Source organism: Crocodylus porosus, unplaced genomic scaffold (genome assembly GCF_001723895.1).
Source record: "Crocodylus porosus isolate Cpor-Errol unplaced genomic scaffold, CroPor_comp1, whole genome shotgun sequence".
In the NCBI taxonomy this organism is placed as follows: domain Eukaryota; kingdom Metazoa; phylum Chordata; order Crocodylia; family Crocodylidae; genus Crocodylus; species Crocodylus porosus.
The window spans coordinates 68,506,931-68,524,046 of NW_017728931.1; the positions used below are offsets into that span (position 1 = coordinate 68,506,931).

Here is a 17,116-nt window from a genome sequence, read left to right on the forward strand (position 1 = left end):
CTAATTTAGTACAGGAGTCTTATGGTTGCTAATGTAATGGTAGTTAGTGTAATATAGAAGAACAAGTGTATCTGTGTCTCTTAAGCCATAGAAACTGGTGGTAATAAGTTCATTTTGTCACTTTACTGGGCACATCTACACATGCATTTAAGCATAACTAAATTTAGTGCTCATTAAGCTAATGTACATTAAGGGATTTTTGGCAGGTGTCTACATGTGCAGGGACTTAGCACTAAAGGTATCAAATTAAGTACAATATCACTTAAGGTATCAAATTTTAGAGTGATTAGCCTAATTTCGCCATCTTCCATGTGCATTAAGAGTACACATGTGTAGACATGAGCCCATAATGCATATCAAATTAGGCTAACGCACATTAATATTTCTCATGTAGTCATGCCTACTGTTTATATCATTCAACAAAGCTTTTCTAGAAATTAGTTTACTGAATTTTTAAAAATATATTCTTAGGGCAAAACCTTTCTTAAGTAGAAGATACCAAGAACAAGGAATGCTATTTTATGAATGCATTTTGTTTCAGCTTTCACAGGTGAGAACCACTTGATATCTTATCTTTGTTACATGTTGCTTGGCACTGGATCCATCATTATTTTTATTTCATTCTTGGGATGCATTGGAAGTTTCAAAGAAATCAGATGTTTACTAGTTCTGGTGAGTAGAGATTAGTGAAATGCCTCTGGCTTTGACAATTTAGGTCGCAAAGCAGAGTCAATGAATGTACTAAAAAAGATCATCCTAATATTATGCTTTACTCTAACTATTATCTGGGTCATGTGTAAAGGTCTGCAGAAACAGATAAGGAAACTGAATGTAAGATGACTGTCCATGATATGAGAAACTGTGTGTTGCATAAGAAAAGATATTATAAGATGATAATGAGCTGTAACAAAATGCCTTTAGCTAGTCACAATACTAGCGGGCATTAGGCATATAGATATGAAAATAGTGGAACTTTAGAAATGTTATCTGTTAACATTTGCAGTTTCCAAAAAAAGTGCTTCTAAACCTTGACACAATTTTATACAAACCCTCTAGTGTTTCATGATCTGAAAGTTGATTCTTGCACAGAACCATTTATAATAACTTGTGAAACTGCAGTATACTATAAGTCTTCGCATTTTTTTAATGTCGACAGATTAATTATTTATTGGAAGTAATCAATGTCCAGCAATGACAAAACCAGACAGAAGCAGTTTGCTTGTAAGTTTTGCCACCAGGATAATTTTGTTAATGGTTTAGTAGGCCTTTTTAGTTTAAACCTGAATTCAGTTCTAAATAGTCAATTCTACTGAATGTTGTCATCTTTGCTTTTCTGGAACTATTCTTGAAAAAATGACTAATCTCCCTCGCACAGGATCTCAATAGGATGCACAGAGATTTCATGTTAAGCCATTACTTTGGGCAGTAGTTTGCCTGTTGGGCAAGCTATGTTGCTAAAAGGGTTCTGTACTCCCTTAGGCAGTGCTTCCTAGCAAATGTGGATGAAGAACTCAATGGTGTATAACTTCAGCATCACAAGCAGAAAATTTGACTTCTGTTTGCAGGAATAGGCTGAGCAGTGTGATTAATGCTTATCTTATTGTTCTCCTTGAAGTGTAGGAAGAGAAAGGGTAATTGAAATTGTCACTAACCCAAACTACATGTGTCCGTGGCTGAGTAGAGGGACAGTTCTTATTGCTGCTGCAATTAATTGGGGCCTCTTTCTCTAAAGCTTTGACCTTAAGCAAAGGAAGTGCACATTGATATTACTGATATGAAATGAGAAATCAGACTGAAAAGATCTCAACACAATGATGCAAGGTTCAGGGAAGATCCTTTGCCCTGTACCTGACTCAAGATAGATACAGGTAGAATTCTTTTTGCATTCCTCAGCAGTTTTTAATACTTTGATAGCTTTACCTCTATACCCACGCACCTTTGATCTGAACTGGGTCACTCTAGCCCACAACCCAAAAAGGTTGCTGGCTGCTGAGTTAGAGATTTTGTGGATTCATCCTCACTGGAAGTTTTCAAGTTCAGATCAGACAACTGTTTGTCTGGGGTGATTTAAACAAGGAGGATCCTGCTATGAGGAGGGGCTTGGACTAAATGATCTCTGAGGCCCCTTCTAGTTCTGTTTTTCTATGATTTCCCTCTAACACAAATCTAGTTTATTAATCTGCTCGCCTCACTTAAAGAAAAACTGTGGAAGAAATAACCCAGGATTATTTCTGCTTATTGACCATGACTATTTAATGCAAAATGCATAAGTGGTCTAGGAAATTAGAACCAGAACCTAGGTGTCCCCCACCTCCCCACCTAAGTGCTCACATCACTGAGATAGGAAGTTGTGGTCCCATTGGCTTACTTTCCTTCTGTCCGTATTATACTTGCATTCCTTTTTCCGTAGTGACCAAGTTTCACCAGGAAGGATGGAAAGTGCCCACAATACAACTTATTTTATAGCCTAGTGTTTAGGACCCTCTTCTAGGACTAGGAAATATGGCATTTGAATCCTTGGAGGCTGAAGGGCTTCTGTACTCCAAGTATCCCATTTCCTAAGTTAGTGCTCTAACCACTATCTATCACATAATATGCTGGCATCACCACTGCCACCAACTGTGCATTTTGAGAAAAAGTGACTCTCTCTTTTTAGCTCTCTGCTGTTGGATTTGGTACCTCCCCAGCATGAGTCTGAATTGCAGCAGAGCTTAGGTGGCAGTTAGGCGTTTAGCTGCTTAAAGTGGATCACTTATGAGTGTGGCCAGAAGGGCAAGTCTAGGATCATATGGGAATTTACAGTCAAAATGGAGGCACTGTATAAACTCTGATGCCCAGTGTATTTTAAGGCTCATGGAGTTAGGCCAATCTAGATCTCTCTTTGGAGTTTAGGTAACTAAATTGTACCTATGTCATGTTTAGGCACTTTCCAGGTCTACACCTACAGTTATGCAATCAAGTATTATTATACTAATACTAACTGACTTCTATGTACCCCAAATTTCACGGTAAGTGTTTTACAATTCTTTGCAGATGAGTAGCATAATAATACCTTAATGCTACATAATTAGTACCTACCATTAGCACCCATTCATTATTTCAATTACGTTGTGGCTTCTTCTTTAAATCAAGCATCCATGACTTGTGTCCCACTTGATGCCTAATCCTAACTGATAGCAGCAGTAATAGTGATGGACTGAGTTTTCCAATTGCTTTTATGTATGCGGATTTCTTGCTATTATTGGAATGTCCCTGAATAATAATCATGCATGAACAGAGTTCAGTTTATGGATAGAACTGTGTATTGCATCATTGCATGTGTAATAAATTTTACTGATACAGTATATAATTTTCATTTGACTTTTTAGTATATGGGTCTCACAGTTATGGTCTTCAGTGTCCAAGTTGCAATACCAGTGCTAATATACAAATTCAGAAAAGAGGTATGTACATTTTCTATATATTGGACCATTATTAATTTTATAATAATATTTTAAGTGTTTAGAATCAATCCCTATGGGGTGCTCCCTACCAATAGATGGGAGCTCTGCAATGACCTTGTCCAGTTCTTGAATATGCTCATACTGGCACATGGAACCATTTGGCAAGTGGAACCAAGAGAAATTTACAAGTTATAGAGAGAAGTTAATGCCAATTAAAGTCCTATCTTTTCTTCCACGATCTCCATAGAACCTATACCTCCTGTTAAAGAGTTGTGTAAATTAGTCTGCTTTCATTAGTAAGACTCGCACACTGGCTTGGGGGCAAGACATAGACATGGATACAGGTACTGCAATATTTATTAACAGCTGCTTGTAAAAAGGGATTGGATGGAAGTCAATTTCTTCATTTAATAGGGTAGAATGGGCCAGGAGAGTTTCAGGTATTGAAGATCAGAATAAGAGTTCAATATAATCTAAATAATGATTTAAAAAAATCAGCAAGATGAAATGTAATAAAGACAAATACAATTTGCCACTCTTCAAAAGGAAAAACAAAATAAATTAATAGAAAATAGGGAACACTACTCTGGGCAGCAGTACTGAAGGACAGAAGAGTATATGGAACATATATAGTGGACTGGAATATAAGTCAACAATATAATGCAAAAAAGGGCAAATCTCATTCTGACAAGTATTAATAGGATCATCATATATAAGACATGGGAAGTAACTATACCTCTGTAATCAGTGTTCTTGAGTCCTCAAGTGGATTATTGTGTCCAGTTTTGGGTACACACCGTTATTTTGGTAAATCTGGTAACTTTTATCAGACCAAGTCAAATAGTTGGAAACAGTCTTCTTTTGCAAGCTTTCAGGTACAAATACCCTTTGTCAGCCTGAGAAAGCGTCTGCAGTTGGTCTGTGCTTTTCTTGATGGAGTGAAGCAGCCAGAGGATAGTATGCATGCAAGAAAGCCAGTCAGTGAAGATGTAAATTGAGGAGTCAGTAGGTGAGAGACAAGTTGGGGGTGGGTGGAAGGGGGTTGAATGTAGCTGGTAAATAGTGGAGAGGTACCTGGGGAGTCTGATGTTAGGCAGGTTGTGTCATAAATCCAATGTCTATAGTTAGTCCTTGTTTTTTTGTATCCAGTAGGTTGATGAAGTGAAATTTGTAGGCTTGTGTATGTGAGTTGTTTTGTACATTTCCTTTGAGTATTAGAACTGAGAGATTGAAGAGAATGGTTTTCTTGTGAGAAATGTGCCCCCACAGTTAACTGGGTATTCTTGTCTTTGATAGATTTCTGGTGTGTGTTCATTCTGGTATGCAGTTGTTGTTTGGTCTCTCCTACATATTTTCTCTTGTATTGATCTCTCCTACATGCCCTACATCAGGACATCTGCTGTATTGGATGAGATATTTTACATTCCTGGGTGTGCAGCTGTAAGATCTAGGAATGTTGATTGTTCTGTTGGGTGTAGTAATTGTGGGGGTGGTGGAGATGTGTTGGCAGGTTTTGCATGTCTTGTCATGGCATGGCCTGGATCCATTCAGTGTCTTTTGGGCTGTAGGAAGTTGGCTGATGGTGATGAGGTTAGTGAGGTTTGGTGGTTGTTTGAATATTAGAATGGGTGGTTCTAGGAAGATTTCTTTAAGAATTGGGTCTTCTAATAGTAGCAAATTGCCCATCAAGAATGACTGGAGGGTTTGGGACAGAGCACCACCACCCCGTGCCACCGCTGCCTCCAGCGGCACTATCCTCAATCCTCCCCAGCCTGGTCCTGGGAGGTGCCAGAGTGCTGCCATGATGGCAGGGGCAGAGCAGGGGGCAAGGCCAGCAGCACTGCTCCATATCCGCCATCATGGTGGCACTCCACACTCTGACTGGGTGTTTCACTAACCAAACAGTGTGCTCCAAGAGCGTTACAGACAGACAGACAGACGGACTAAGCCCTTTATTATATAAGAAAATGAGTCTCAGTTTTTTGAGGACTTACCGTTTAGGTTCCAGGGAGGGGTGATGTCATAACTAGTGGTGTGCGATTCATGGGGGGGTTCTTCTGTAATGCAGCACTTGGTATCTGGTTGGCTCTTTCAAAAGTGTGTTCTCTCTCTCTGGAGGAGTGTACTTGTTGAATGAAAGCCTTTTGACAAGAACACTCCTCCAAAAAGATAGATAACAGTTCTGAAACAGCCCCCACCTGATCTGTATCTCACCCACAGACTCCCCACTGACTGGATTTCTTGCATGATACCTCCCTTTGGCTTTTTTACTATTCATTCCATCCAGGAAGAGCACACACCACCTGCAGTTGCTTCCTTAGCCTGACAAAGGGTATTGGTATCCAAAAGCTTGCAAAGAAGAATTTTTCCAACTATTTGAGTGTGTCTAATAAAAGATATCAGATTTACCAAAAGAACCTTGTCTGCCTATGTCCTTTGACCAACATGGTTACAATCCATACCCCATTTTTGGGTACCACATTTAAAGAAAGATTGGAGAGAGTCCGGAAGAAAGCAACAATGATGATGAGAGGTTAGACAACCAAAGAATAAAGGTTGAAGGAGCTGGTCATGTTTTTCTCTCTAAAAAAAGAGTAAGCGGACAAAAAAATCCAATATGTAAACAGTTTTTATGACAGAGCATTGATCAATTATTCTCTTTGTCCATTGGATTTAGGGCAAAAAGAAGCAGGCTTATTTTGTAGCAAAAAGAAAGTAAAAATATGTATGAGAGGAAACCTTAATAACTGTAAGGGTAGCTAAGAACTGGAAGATAGCATTTTAGGTGCCTGTCAAATTCTCTTCAGTTGAGGAATTTACAGGTTAGATAAACATTTGTCAAAGACAGTCTAGGTATGTTTGCTTCCACTTCAGTGGGCTCAACTACACAAGATGCTTTACTGCTGAGTAGAGCTAGTAAGTGCACAGTAAGCATCCATGTCTACACATGCAGATGCTTACTGTACAGTAATTGCTCTAATCATGAGTAAATTTACTACCTGCAAATGCAAGTAGCAAGCACCCAGTTGCCACTCTTCGATCATAGGGCCAGGGCTGGGAGATCCTTCTCCTTCAGCAATAGCAGAGCAGGGGCTGGGAACTGTCCCAGTCAGAGGCAGGTCACAGCCCAGTGCTTTGATTGGGTGATTGAGCCATGGGCCTTGGAAAGAGATGTAAGGGTGGGGCAGGTCCCAGCCCTCTGCCCCATCCACCGGTGGGGCAACTAACATCAAGCTCCTGCCAGGGGCTCACTGCTAGCTGCCAATACTTCCATGGTTTGAAGAGGGGAATACTCTAATCTATACTTTTCTTTTAGGCATTCTGCCCTGCTCAACGACTGTGTCACTGTGTTGTCTTTCTTATATGGGAAAACAAGCTGTATAAGTGGGCCTGAGAGTGATAGAAAAGAAGAAAGTAAAAATGGGAAGATGACTGCAAGTTCAGTGTAACAGCAGCTCCCAGGCCAAAGGAATTCTGAATCACAGAAAACAGTGGCATTACATAGAATAAAATGGAAAATGATAATGATGATTGTTAGGGTGACAATAATTTGGATCTCAGAGAGCACTGGATTTGCAGCTGAATACAAAGGCTTTTGAAACAGCAACGTCTAGGTTTCAACAAAAAACATAAGATAGGGCAGATGTCATTTGCATACATTTTCTTTAATCAGAAGTGTGACAAAACACACTCAGGAAAGGAATCGTATCTTCCAGATAGCATCTTGCTCTAAGGGTCAGGAGATCAGTGACCTAATACTGACTCCCTCTGGCCTACTCTATGATTCAGGATAGAGTAGTCATGTTACCTCTCTATATATCTGTTTCTACTCCACCCTTTATATTGTTTATCTTTACTGAAGGCTCTTCAGGGTAGACCTATTTTTTATTCCAAATGTGTATAGCACCTGGCACAATGGCATCCTGATCTCTGTTGGGCACTATTATATTAAGAATAAAGCATTTTCAGTAGTTTATTTTAAATCAGTCAGTATGTCAGTATTAATGAAGCTAGTAATGTATTATAAAAGCTTTTTTTCTTAACAGGCCCGTGCTATGTGGAGTGACAGAATTGATGCAGTTATTTCAAACTATGGGAATAAGAATCTAAGTCAAGAAGAACATGCATGGCATATTCTGAATGATGTGCAGCACAGTGTAAGTAGGAGATGAGAAGATACCAGACCAAAATGTTATATCATCCTAGTACTAGGCATGTCTTAAGGCACTAAATAAACACTATTTTTTAGTTAGTGAATTATTTATTATGGTATGCAGATAGCTTCCCTGCTGTTATAACAATACCTTTGGGCTATATGAACTTGGTTGGGTTTATGTAGAAAAAAATATTCCCAAACTTTACCTTGTAGCCTTGTATGGGGCAAATATAATCCCTGATCACTGCAACACAATAGGGGACCTGAGCATAACAGTAAAAGTTCTCAAGTGCCTTGGCCAGTGCTAGAAATCTTGGTATATTAACAGTATTTGGAAATGGACTCAAGCCCCAGAATAGTAAAAAAAGTGAAGCTTGCATACTGTGACCTGTGGGCATAGCAAGGTCATGCTGTCATGGTATTTACATTAAAATATCATGTGCCTTAAGAAGAGCCAATTTCTATTTCTCCAACACATCTATATCACACTAATATTTCCCAACTGTATGGCTAAGTACAGACAGTCAAAAAGCCCAAGGCTGAATTGATTCCATCTTGGCAGATTAGTCTAAGCTGCATAGAATGAACTGACAAGCAAGTGAATAAACATTCACTTTTGATTCTGGAAATGCAGCCACCTGCTTGCAGTTGCACAGGCCAGAAGCTGGGGGGTGCTAGAGCATGCCTCCCTGCTTGGCTGGAGCAGACAGCTTGGGCCTACGTTAGCCCACCCACCCTGTCCGGTGGGGCTTGTGGGAGAAGTGCAAAGCATCCCTGGGATGCCGGGGGACTATAAGTTAACTTGGATCTGGAGGGGATTTGGGTCAGAAGTTCACAGAACCTATTTAACCTAAATCAGTTAAGTCTGAAAGTACAGCCATCCAGGTTTATCTTAAACTGATTTCAGCCATTTTGAAAGCAATTTACATGCATGGAACTTCTACTGCGTTACAGATTCGAATCTGTTTCCAATCACTTATATTGGTTTATGTGTAATTTTTGTCCCTGGCCAAGTGAGAGCACCTGGTGGTGTTGTATTTCATTTCGCTAACTACTAAGTGGGCTGTATCTTACAGCCCCAAATTAGCATGGAAAATCAAATGGTGAGACATGAAATAGTTTCTCTTGTTAAAGGAAGTCCTTAAAAAACAGTGCCAACTTTTCAATGGAATATACTGTGGGAAGGTGATCTTCACGGTTCTTGATGATATTAAAAATAGCTTTATGACACCAAGTAAATTGCAGCATATGGGTCTCGGCTTACAAATACATTTGCAATAGAGATTTTAAAAACAAATGTTCTTTAAGAACAAGTTCTTCTCTCTTTAGGCTGCCCAGTCCTGTTTGCAGAAACAGTTGGTATTATTGCATAATCCTAACCTAAGTGCATTTTTATGCTACACTTAGAGGTGTGATTGCAACATGTGTAGATACACCTGAGGTGGCTTAAATCTTGCTCATTTAAGTATCAGTTAGCAATATAAGTGCAGCAAAGCAGAGTTCAGTATGGGCTAGCCACCCATGTTTGTCACCAGGGTCTTGAATTGGCTTGTACATTCTACAATCCACACTGCTGCATTGATACTGCTATTGGTCCACAAGTTAACTCTGTTACAGCTATCTTGGGTATGTGCCTTCTTTTCTAGTTGGAGTGCTGTGGAAGATACAACTTCTTAGACTGGAAAAAGAATGAGCATAAAGAACATGTAAATCAAGTCCCGTGCTCATGTACAATATCTAATATCAAGAAATGGTTTTGTGTTGCTTCAGAAACTTCAGTGTACAGTAAAGTAAGGACTAAATATTTGTTTTAAAGTAAGAGTAAATTAACTGTCATACCTTTTATGTTTTACTGAATCTGTCTTTTTAAAAACTGAAACATAAGTAAAGTGCAACCTAGGTAAACCAAAGACATCCATAGGTGGGCCAATTGCTTGCATTTCACTTTTCAAATGTCCATCATGGAAAATTCTTGATCAGAGCCTCAGGATAATAGGACCTAGGAGCATCATATAACTGTGAGAAAACATTCACTGGTAGCCTGTGCAATAGCAAAGCTCTTGGTATTCACAGTTCTGTGCTGTGGACAGCTATGATATAGAAATGAGGCAATGTAGCAAAAAAAAAAATCCATTAGCAACTAATTTTTTTGATTACCTATTATTTATATAGTGACAGCACTGCCTTTACCTGCTTTTTGAGTTGTCAGTATACTTTACAGGATGAAAAAATAAAGCATAAAAATAAGCCTGAGAACATCCAAAGCTCAGGATTCACTAACTTCAGAGAATAACCAGTTTGTTTAAGGAAACTAGATTCTAAACCTGCAATTATTAGGAAGTTGGAGTATAAGGAGTGACCTTTGACAACATTTTTGGGCAGAATGCCAAAAATACCCCAACTTTGACTTAAAAGATGTTGGCATACCGGGGGGGGGCAGATGGCAGAGGAGCCAAGAGGGGCCTGATTCTTGTTGTGGCGGTTCACTCCTGACCTCTTTCTGCCACCTTCCCTGAGGCATGCATGCACCCTCTGCCAGTAACAACCTGAGCCAAGGTTGCAGCATCCCCACTGCTTGCTTCAAGCAGTCCAGGCTCCATGGTGTGCAGATGGGGCCTGTCCAGAACTTGGGCTAGTTGTGGCAGGCAGCAGGGAGGCTGTAAGCTGCTGCACCAAGGTCTGGGGACCCCTGGCCCAGCTCACTGCTGGTGGCAGGTGCATGCACACCTCCAGGTGGATGGCATGGGAGCTGCAGGAGGCCCATTCCTTTTTGTGGCAGTGCAGCCTCGATCCCTTTCCCACCATCTGCCCTAAGGCATGCATGCAAAGCAAAATGACTTTGAGTGCCATGCTCTGGCATGTGTGGTGGGGGTTGCCAACCCTGGGACAGACCTTACCACCATTTTTAAAAGCTCCATGAAATATTATACCAGGAACATAGGGTGTGTATAGACAAAATGGGGGCCCTCAATTGAAGCAGTGGGTTTTTAAAAACACTGCTTCAATTTAGGGCCAATTAATTGCCCATGCTGTGCACACACCCAGCTTACCTGCCTTTCTGGTGGCGGGAAGGGGAGGGCAAGCTGCTGGCGGGCAGAGTGGACCCTGGGCCACAGGGGGTGCTGATGCTTCCCTTCACAGCAGCTCCCACCTCGCAGTGGCATCCACCTGCAGGCACCCAGCTCTGGCGGTCCCAGGTGTGAAAAGACATGGCTTATCAGTGGGATGCAGGTCATTGAGGGCTTTATAGCTGTTAACTAGCATTATGAATTTCACCCGAAAATCAATTATCTGCTAATGCTCTATGTTTTTGCTTGTCTAGTGAGGATTGTCCCCTGTTATTGTGACACATTAACTCATATAGGTTACATGAAGGGATATAAAAACACTTTTCTCTTTTATTATATACATATAGTGTATTATTTTATTATTCATAGATATAGATAGACTCGCACACATTTTGGATCAAATAATTTCTTTTTCCTCATGGAAAATACCATATTTACTTAGAAGAGGAGATTTTCTTCTCTTTGTTTAACATGAAAGAAAAAACGACTTCACGTTACAATCAAGCATGAGGCAGCTTAGGAGCTAGAGCTGCGGCTGCCACCTGGCCACACCCCCCTGCTTTTCCATGTCTTGCCATTCCTCAACTGCAGCCCCCAGTCTGCCCACCACACCACTTGTTCCCCTCTGTCACACTCCTCCTTATCTTTGCTCCATGCCAGCAGGCTCCATCCTTGATACAGCCTGGAGCATGGAGCACGTGCTCCAGCCCAACCCCATAGCAGCAGTGCTGGCTCTGTGCTGCTGCTATGGGACCAAGCTGGAGCCCTGCTATATGCCCCAGGCTGCAACGGGGACAGAGCCTACTGGCACAGACCAAAGGTATGGGGTGGGTAGACGGGAAGGTGGGGGGAGAAGGAATTCTGAGTGGGGAAGATGAAAGGAAGTGGGGGTGGGGAAATGAGTCTATGGCTGGAGCAGAAGTTGTGTGGAAGGGGGAACAAGTAGGAAGGGGGATTGGGGCAATTTGGGGCTGCAGGGGGCCAAGCACAATAAAGGGCAAGAGAGGAGACAGGTGGCACAGGGCAAGCTGTCTCCTTATTTTGCTGCCTCCACACTGCCTGCCCCATTACTTCCACCAGCATCTCTCCCCCACCACCTGCAGTAGCTCAGGGAGACAAAGTTAAGATGATCCTCCAATAATTAGATTTCATACATGGAAAATTATAATAAATTTATACGTTTTCCATTTGTAGAATCTAATTCTTGGTTGGGGGGGTCATCTTATATTCAGGGTCATTTTGTATTTGAATAAAAGTGGACTATACTTTTGGTCAAAATAATAAATACCTAAAAATTAGAGGTGCACGGATATATCAGTCTGATATCGGATTGGCACCCATATAAAGAAAATTGTCTATCAGAAATTGGCCTTAAGTGGCCGATAATTGGGCCAGTAAATGCATGTGCATGCACACAGCCACAGCACAGCATATAGGCAGTGAAGACACAGCCAGCAGCTTGGAGAGCTGCCAGCTGGTAAGTCTGGTGTGGTAGAAGGGGAGGGGGAAGGGAAGGGGCATGGGTGGGAGGGAAGATCAAGGTCCCCACAGTGAGGGAGGGAGTGAGGCAGGGGCTGGGGCAAGTGCTGCACAGGCAAGACAGGCAGGCAGGCAACAGACCAGGGCTTTTCCAGGCGGCTCAGGGAGAGGGAGATGGCTCCCACTGCCATGCACAATTTGTCCACTGGCTCTGGCTACTACTTCTTCCGCTTGTCTGGGAGGACATGGATGGGGGGTGCCGCTGGATCTGTGCAGGAGAAGGGGGCTGGGGCTGTTCCTGGCAGAGCCTGGGCCAGGCTGGGCATGGGGGGCGGTGCTACAGTGAATTTTGAGATGGCTACAACCCCCCCATCTCGTAGTCTTCTCCCAGTAATGCTGCCCCCTGTGCCCAGCCCAGGCTCCATTGGGAACAGCCCCAGCCCACCCCATGCCCTCCTGGACAAGCAGCAGGAGTAGTGGCTGGAGCTGGCAGATGAGCGGTGCATGGCAGTGGGAGCAGTCTCCCCCACCCCCAACTCTGCCCAGACTAGCCCTGCTCAGTCGCCCTCCCGCTTGCCACAACTGGGTAGTGCTTGCCCCAGCACCTGCCTCACTCCCTCCCTCCCTCACTGCAGGGGTCTTGATCCACCCCTCTCCTTCCATCACACCAGACTTACCAGCTAGAGGGAGCTGTATTGGAAATTGGATCATATCAGCCAATATTCCTCCTTAACTATTGGCTATTGGTATCTGCCCCAAAAATCTCTATCGGTGCACCCCTATAGAAATTGTTTTAGTGTATGTTTTACAAACTTAAAACCAGAAGTCATTTTATTTGAGAACTGCCAACAACTGAAACACTTTCCACTTCGAGTTTTTTTTATTTTCTTGCAAAAATATTTTAACATTTTTATGTGAGGAGAAACTCACAGTAAAAAAGAAATTAGAAAAGAGTATGGTAGAAACTATGGTTTCAACAGGAAAACATCCCTATGTATGTATCAACAAAAAGAAAACCAGTCCTTATATACATAAACTAATAGTTCTTTACACTACTTCAAAATACACAGTTCTACAAATAGTTTCGAATAACAGCAGGTGCACCTAAGGCAGTAGAGAGGAAAAAGACAAAAAGAATGGAAATTGTGGTGTATATACCTTTTGTCTTGTAGTAACAGTAACCCTTCCTTGTTTTTCAGCATATTATCTATGTAAGAGTTTATGAATTCTTAAAAGAATGGTATAATACATACAAACAATAATCTAGAAGTGTTTCTCAACTTTTTCAGACTCAAGGCACCCCTTATTGGACCCAAGGACTGCCTCTATAGCTTTGTGAACTGAGTGGCACCTAATTTCAAGAACTTATTTATATGTTACAGTGCTTACTACCTTGCAGGGAGACAGGACAAGAGGGATGGGGGGATTAGCCAGGCAGAGACAAACCTGATCCTCTGCTTATCCTCCAAAGGATCCCCAGGGCGCTACAGTTGGGAATCACTGATCCAAAAGAATATAAATTAAGTCTAGGATTCCAGTTTTCTTGCAACAGCTAAAAATGTTATTTCAAGCATCCAGCTGTACAGTACTGGATGTTTAGAAAAACATCTTCCATGTTACAGGGATGTTGATTGTAGCCATGTTGGTCTAAGGGCATAGGCAGGCAAGGTTCTTTGGGTAAATGCAATATCTTTTATTAGGCCAACTGAGTAGTTGGAAAAAGTTCTTTGCAAGCTTTCAGGCACAAGCACCCTTCTTCAGGCACTGGGAGACTCTGCTGTGGTTCTGAGGTCTCCAAGGTAGGAAAGGAGCTAAAAGTGTGACAGGAGGTCAGAGAAAATGTAAATAGGTGGAATTTGTGAAAACAGGGGGTAGAGAAGTGGGGGGGAGGTCAAAGGAGGAAATAATGGGTGAAGGAATGCAAAACATAAGCTTGGGAGACTCTGCTGTAGTAATGGGTTCTCCAAGGTATCAAAGAGGCAGTCCATGAAAAAGTAAATAGGTAGAATTTAGGATGTCAGTGGGTAGAAAAGGAGGAAGGACAGGCGAGGTGGGGAGGGGGTGTAGAAATGGTAAGTTCAGGCAGGTACCTGATGAATCAGATGTCAGGCAGGTGGTAATGTCTATATTAAGTCCATGATTTTTTGTATCCAGTAGATTTGTAAAGTGAAGTTTGTAGGCTCACCAAAAAAGGTGTTTTGTAAGTTCCTTTTGAGGATTAGGACTGAGAAATCAGAGAGGGAGTGATTGTCTTGTGAGAAGTGTGCACCCACAGATAATTGGATATTTTTTCTTTGATGGATTTTCGGTGTGTGTTCGTTCTGGTACACAGTTGTTATAGTCTTCTTACATATTTTCTATCAGGGCATTTGGGCTAGGGACAGAGATTCAAAAAGCCTGAGCCTGAATAGATTCAGTCTAACCTGGCTAGGCTGAACCAGTTTGTAACCAGACAAACATTTTATCTGGACTGGGGGGAATTCAGGCACATGCCTGCAGTGGCTCAGGCTAGAAGCCAGAGGGCACTAGAGCAGCCCTCCCTTCTCTTCCACAGAGATGAGCTGAGGGGGACATGGCCAGGCCTCAGCAGGACCTCTGATTAGGGAGGTCTGCCTGCACCATCCCAGGCTTTTCCCTACTTGCTGCTCAAGGGGCGGGAGTGTTGCCAGCCCCCAGCCAGCACTCTCAGGCAAGGCAGGTGTGCAGTGCATGCATCTGAAAAGCTCCATAGCATCAACAATCTCCCTCCCTGCTTCTTTTTATTGTCTGCAGCAAACTGACAGGTAAGCAAACCAGCAGAGGGCTGATAAGTGTTTATCACTCCATCAGCAAAACAACAGCCTCTCTCCATTAGTTCAAACTCTTCTTAAATAGGTTACCACCTGACCTGTTGATCAGTTCCAAAAAGCCCTAAGTGGTCACTGTTCTGTCTGCCTATCCCAGTGAAATTGGATACAAACACACAGACTCCTCTCTGCATTAGCTAGCATACCACATGCATAGAGTCCATGGGGCTGGAGTCGGCACTGTGAGAGACTGGGGGGTGGAATTCCTGCTTGACCAGTGAGGGGGGTGCGCCAGCAGAAAGCCAGGCAGGCCCTGCTCTATCTGCAGTCTCTGCTGCAGCTCCAGCCAGGGAGCAGAGGGAAAGGGCCAGCCTTGCTGTGGAACAGAGCAGAGGGAAAGGGCCAGCCCAGAGAGCATGCCAGGATGCTGGGGGAGTCTGGTTTATCTTAACTAGCAAGGAGTCTGGGACAAACATTGCATAAACTGGTTTGAGCCAAATCAGTTAAGTCTAATACTGCATTCAGCCAGGTTTCTCTCAGATTGGTTTCAGCCAGTTTTCAACCTGGTTTATGTGTACTGAACATCTGTTCTGTTACAGGTTTAAACCAGTTTCTGATCACGTAAACCGGTTTATGTATAAAGTCTGTCCGTAGCCTTGGTGCGCTGGATGAAATATTACATTTCTGGAGGTTCAGGTGTAAGATCCAGGAATAGTGATGGTGCTGTTGTGGGATGTGGTTATAGTGGGAGTGGTGGAGATGTGTTGGCAGGTTTTGCATTTCTTGTTCTGGAATGGTCTGGATTCATTTGGTGTGGTTTGGGTCATAGGGAGTTTTCTTCTGGTGATGAGGTTAGCAAGGTTTGGTGCTTGTTTGAAGGCTAGGATGGGTGGTCTGGAAAGATCTTTAAGAACTGGGTCTTCTTCTTGCCTGCCTAGAAAAAACATCTATCATTTATGTTCCTACAGAAATGTAGTCCTTTTTACCTCAATGTAAAATTCAGTATGTTTGAATCTAAAACAGTCATTTTTAAAACTGCCTAAACAATTAAAAGGCTAGAAACACATTAATAGAGTTACTGCCTTCTGTAGTGTTAGAATTATCAGGTCATGGCAGGAAGTTTTTCCATAACATGTTAACAGGTACACATTGTAAAACATATTCTGACTGAATATAATAGTTAAAAGTTATCTGACACTTAAAATCTGTTCATTTCCATTTCCTTAGGGATGTGAAGTGTATATTAAAATGTGGTTTGAAAACAACACTCTGTTCTTAATTGCAGTCAATATTGGGCTGTTAGTTGTACAGGTAAGAGTACTTAAAAAAAATACCAGTCTTGTAACATTCACAAAAATAAACTCAGTACTCTCTGGGCTTGGTCGTGCCCTGTTGAAATGACATAGGAATTTTTGCTTAACGTTAAGGGGCATAAGAAGATAAATAATGGTGCCTTTAGAAGATAAATAATGTTGACTTCCTCATAGACCCTGATGCCCAGTATTAAATAGATCATTTGTATACATTATTTTATCCAACTTGTTACATTTATCTGCATTGGAGGGTGGGAAATCAGCAGAAGTCAGCTCTCAGAGGAAAGAAGCATTTCTTTGTTCTCTACTTGGTTAGCTGTTGGTAAAATGGGATTTATGACTGGGGCTCTTAAGACTAATATAATTATAGTAATAAGTGTCATTAATTGTGGAAGATTACCACTGTAGGTTCAAGAAAGATAGATCTACTTCTTAATCTTCTAATCAATAAGATTATTGTTGGAAAAGAAATGGGAAGTTGTGCAAGCTGTACATTAAGTGTACATAGATTTGATAAAGCTTATGATAGTATTAGAAGGGAGTCACTAGGTGCATCTACACATATGTTCTAGTGCAGAGTAGACAAATTAACTCTGCAGTAAAGTGTCACCATCTACACATGTGCAAATATTAGGGTGCAGGAAAATAACTCTGCCATAACATAGTACTGTTGGGGGCAGTACTGTCTTATGGTGGAGAAATTAACTGCAGTTTTACAGAGGGGTCATTTACTGCACTGAAATTCATGTATAGACAGTGACTGGGCAGGGGCCAGACTCCTGCCTGCCCCCTAGCCACATGGCTCTGCAGGGTTAGCAGCTTTATGCCCCAGCCACCCTCCGCTGCCTGACGCTGCCTCTTGGCGTCTGGG

General features: G+C 42.1%; 1 protein-coding gene across 2 annotated transcripts in view; it reads left to right on the forward strand.

The window, feature by feature from the left end:
- Positions 1–17,116, forward strand: part of TSPAN19 (tetraspanin 19) — a 36,005-nt gene that overhangs the window by 10,695 nt on the left and 8,194 nt on the right. Inside the window, exons 4-8 of one of the 2 annotated variants that reach the window (XM_019543131.1) lie at positions 542–672; positions 3,369–3,443; positions 7,490–7,600; positions 9,246–9,389; positions 16,160–16,243. In XM_019543131.1, coding sequence (XP_019398676.1) covers positions 542–672; positions 3,369–3,443; positions 7,490–7,600; positions 9,246–9,389; positions 16,160–16,243 — 545 coding nt within the window. The remainder of the gene's footprint in view (positions 1–541; positions 673–3,368; positions 3,444–7,489; positions 7,601–9,245; positions 9,390–16,159; positions 16,244–17,116) is intronic. The other variant, XM_019543132.1, reaches the window with a different exon arrangement.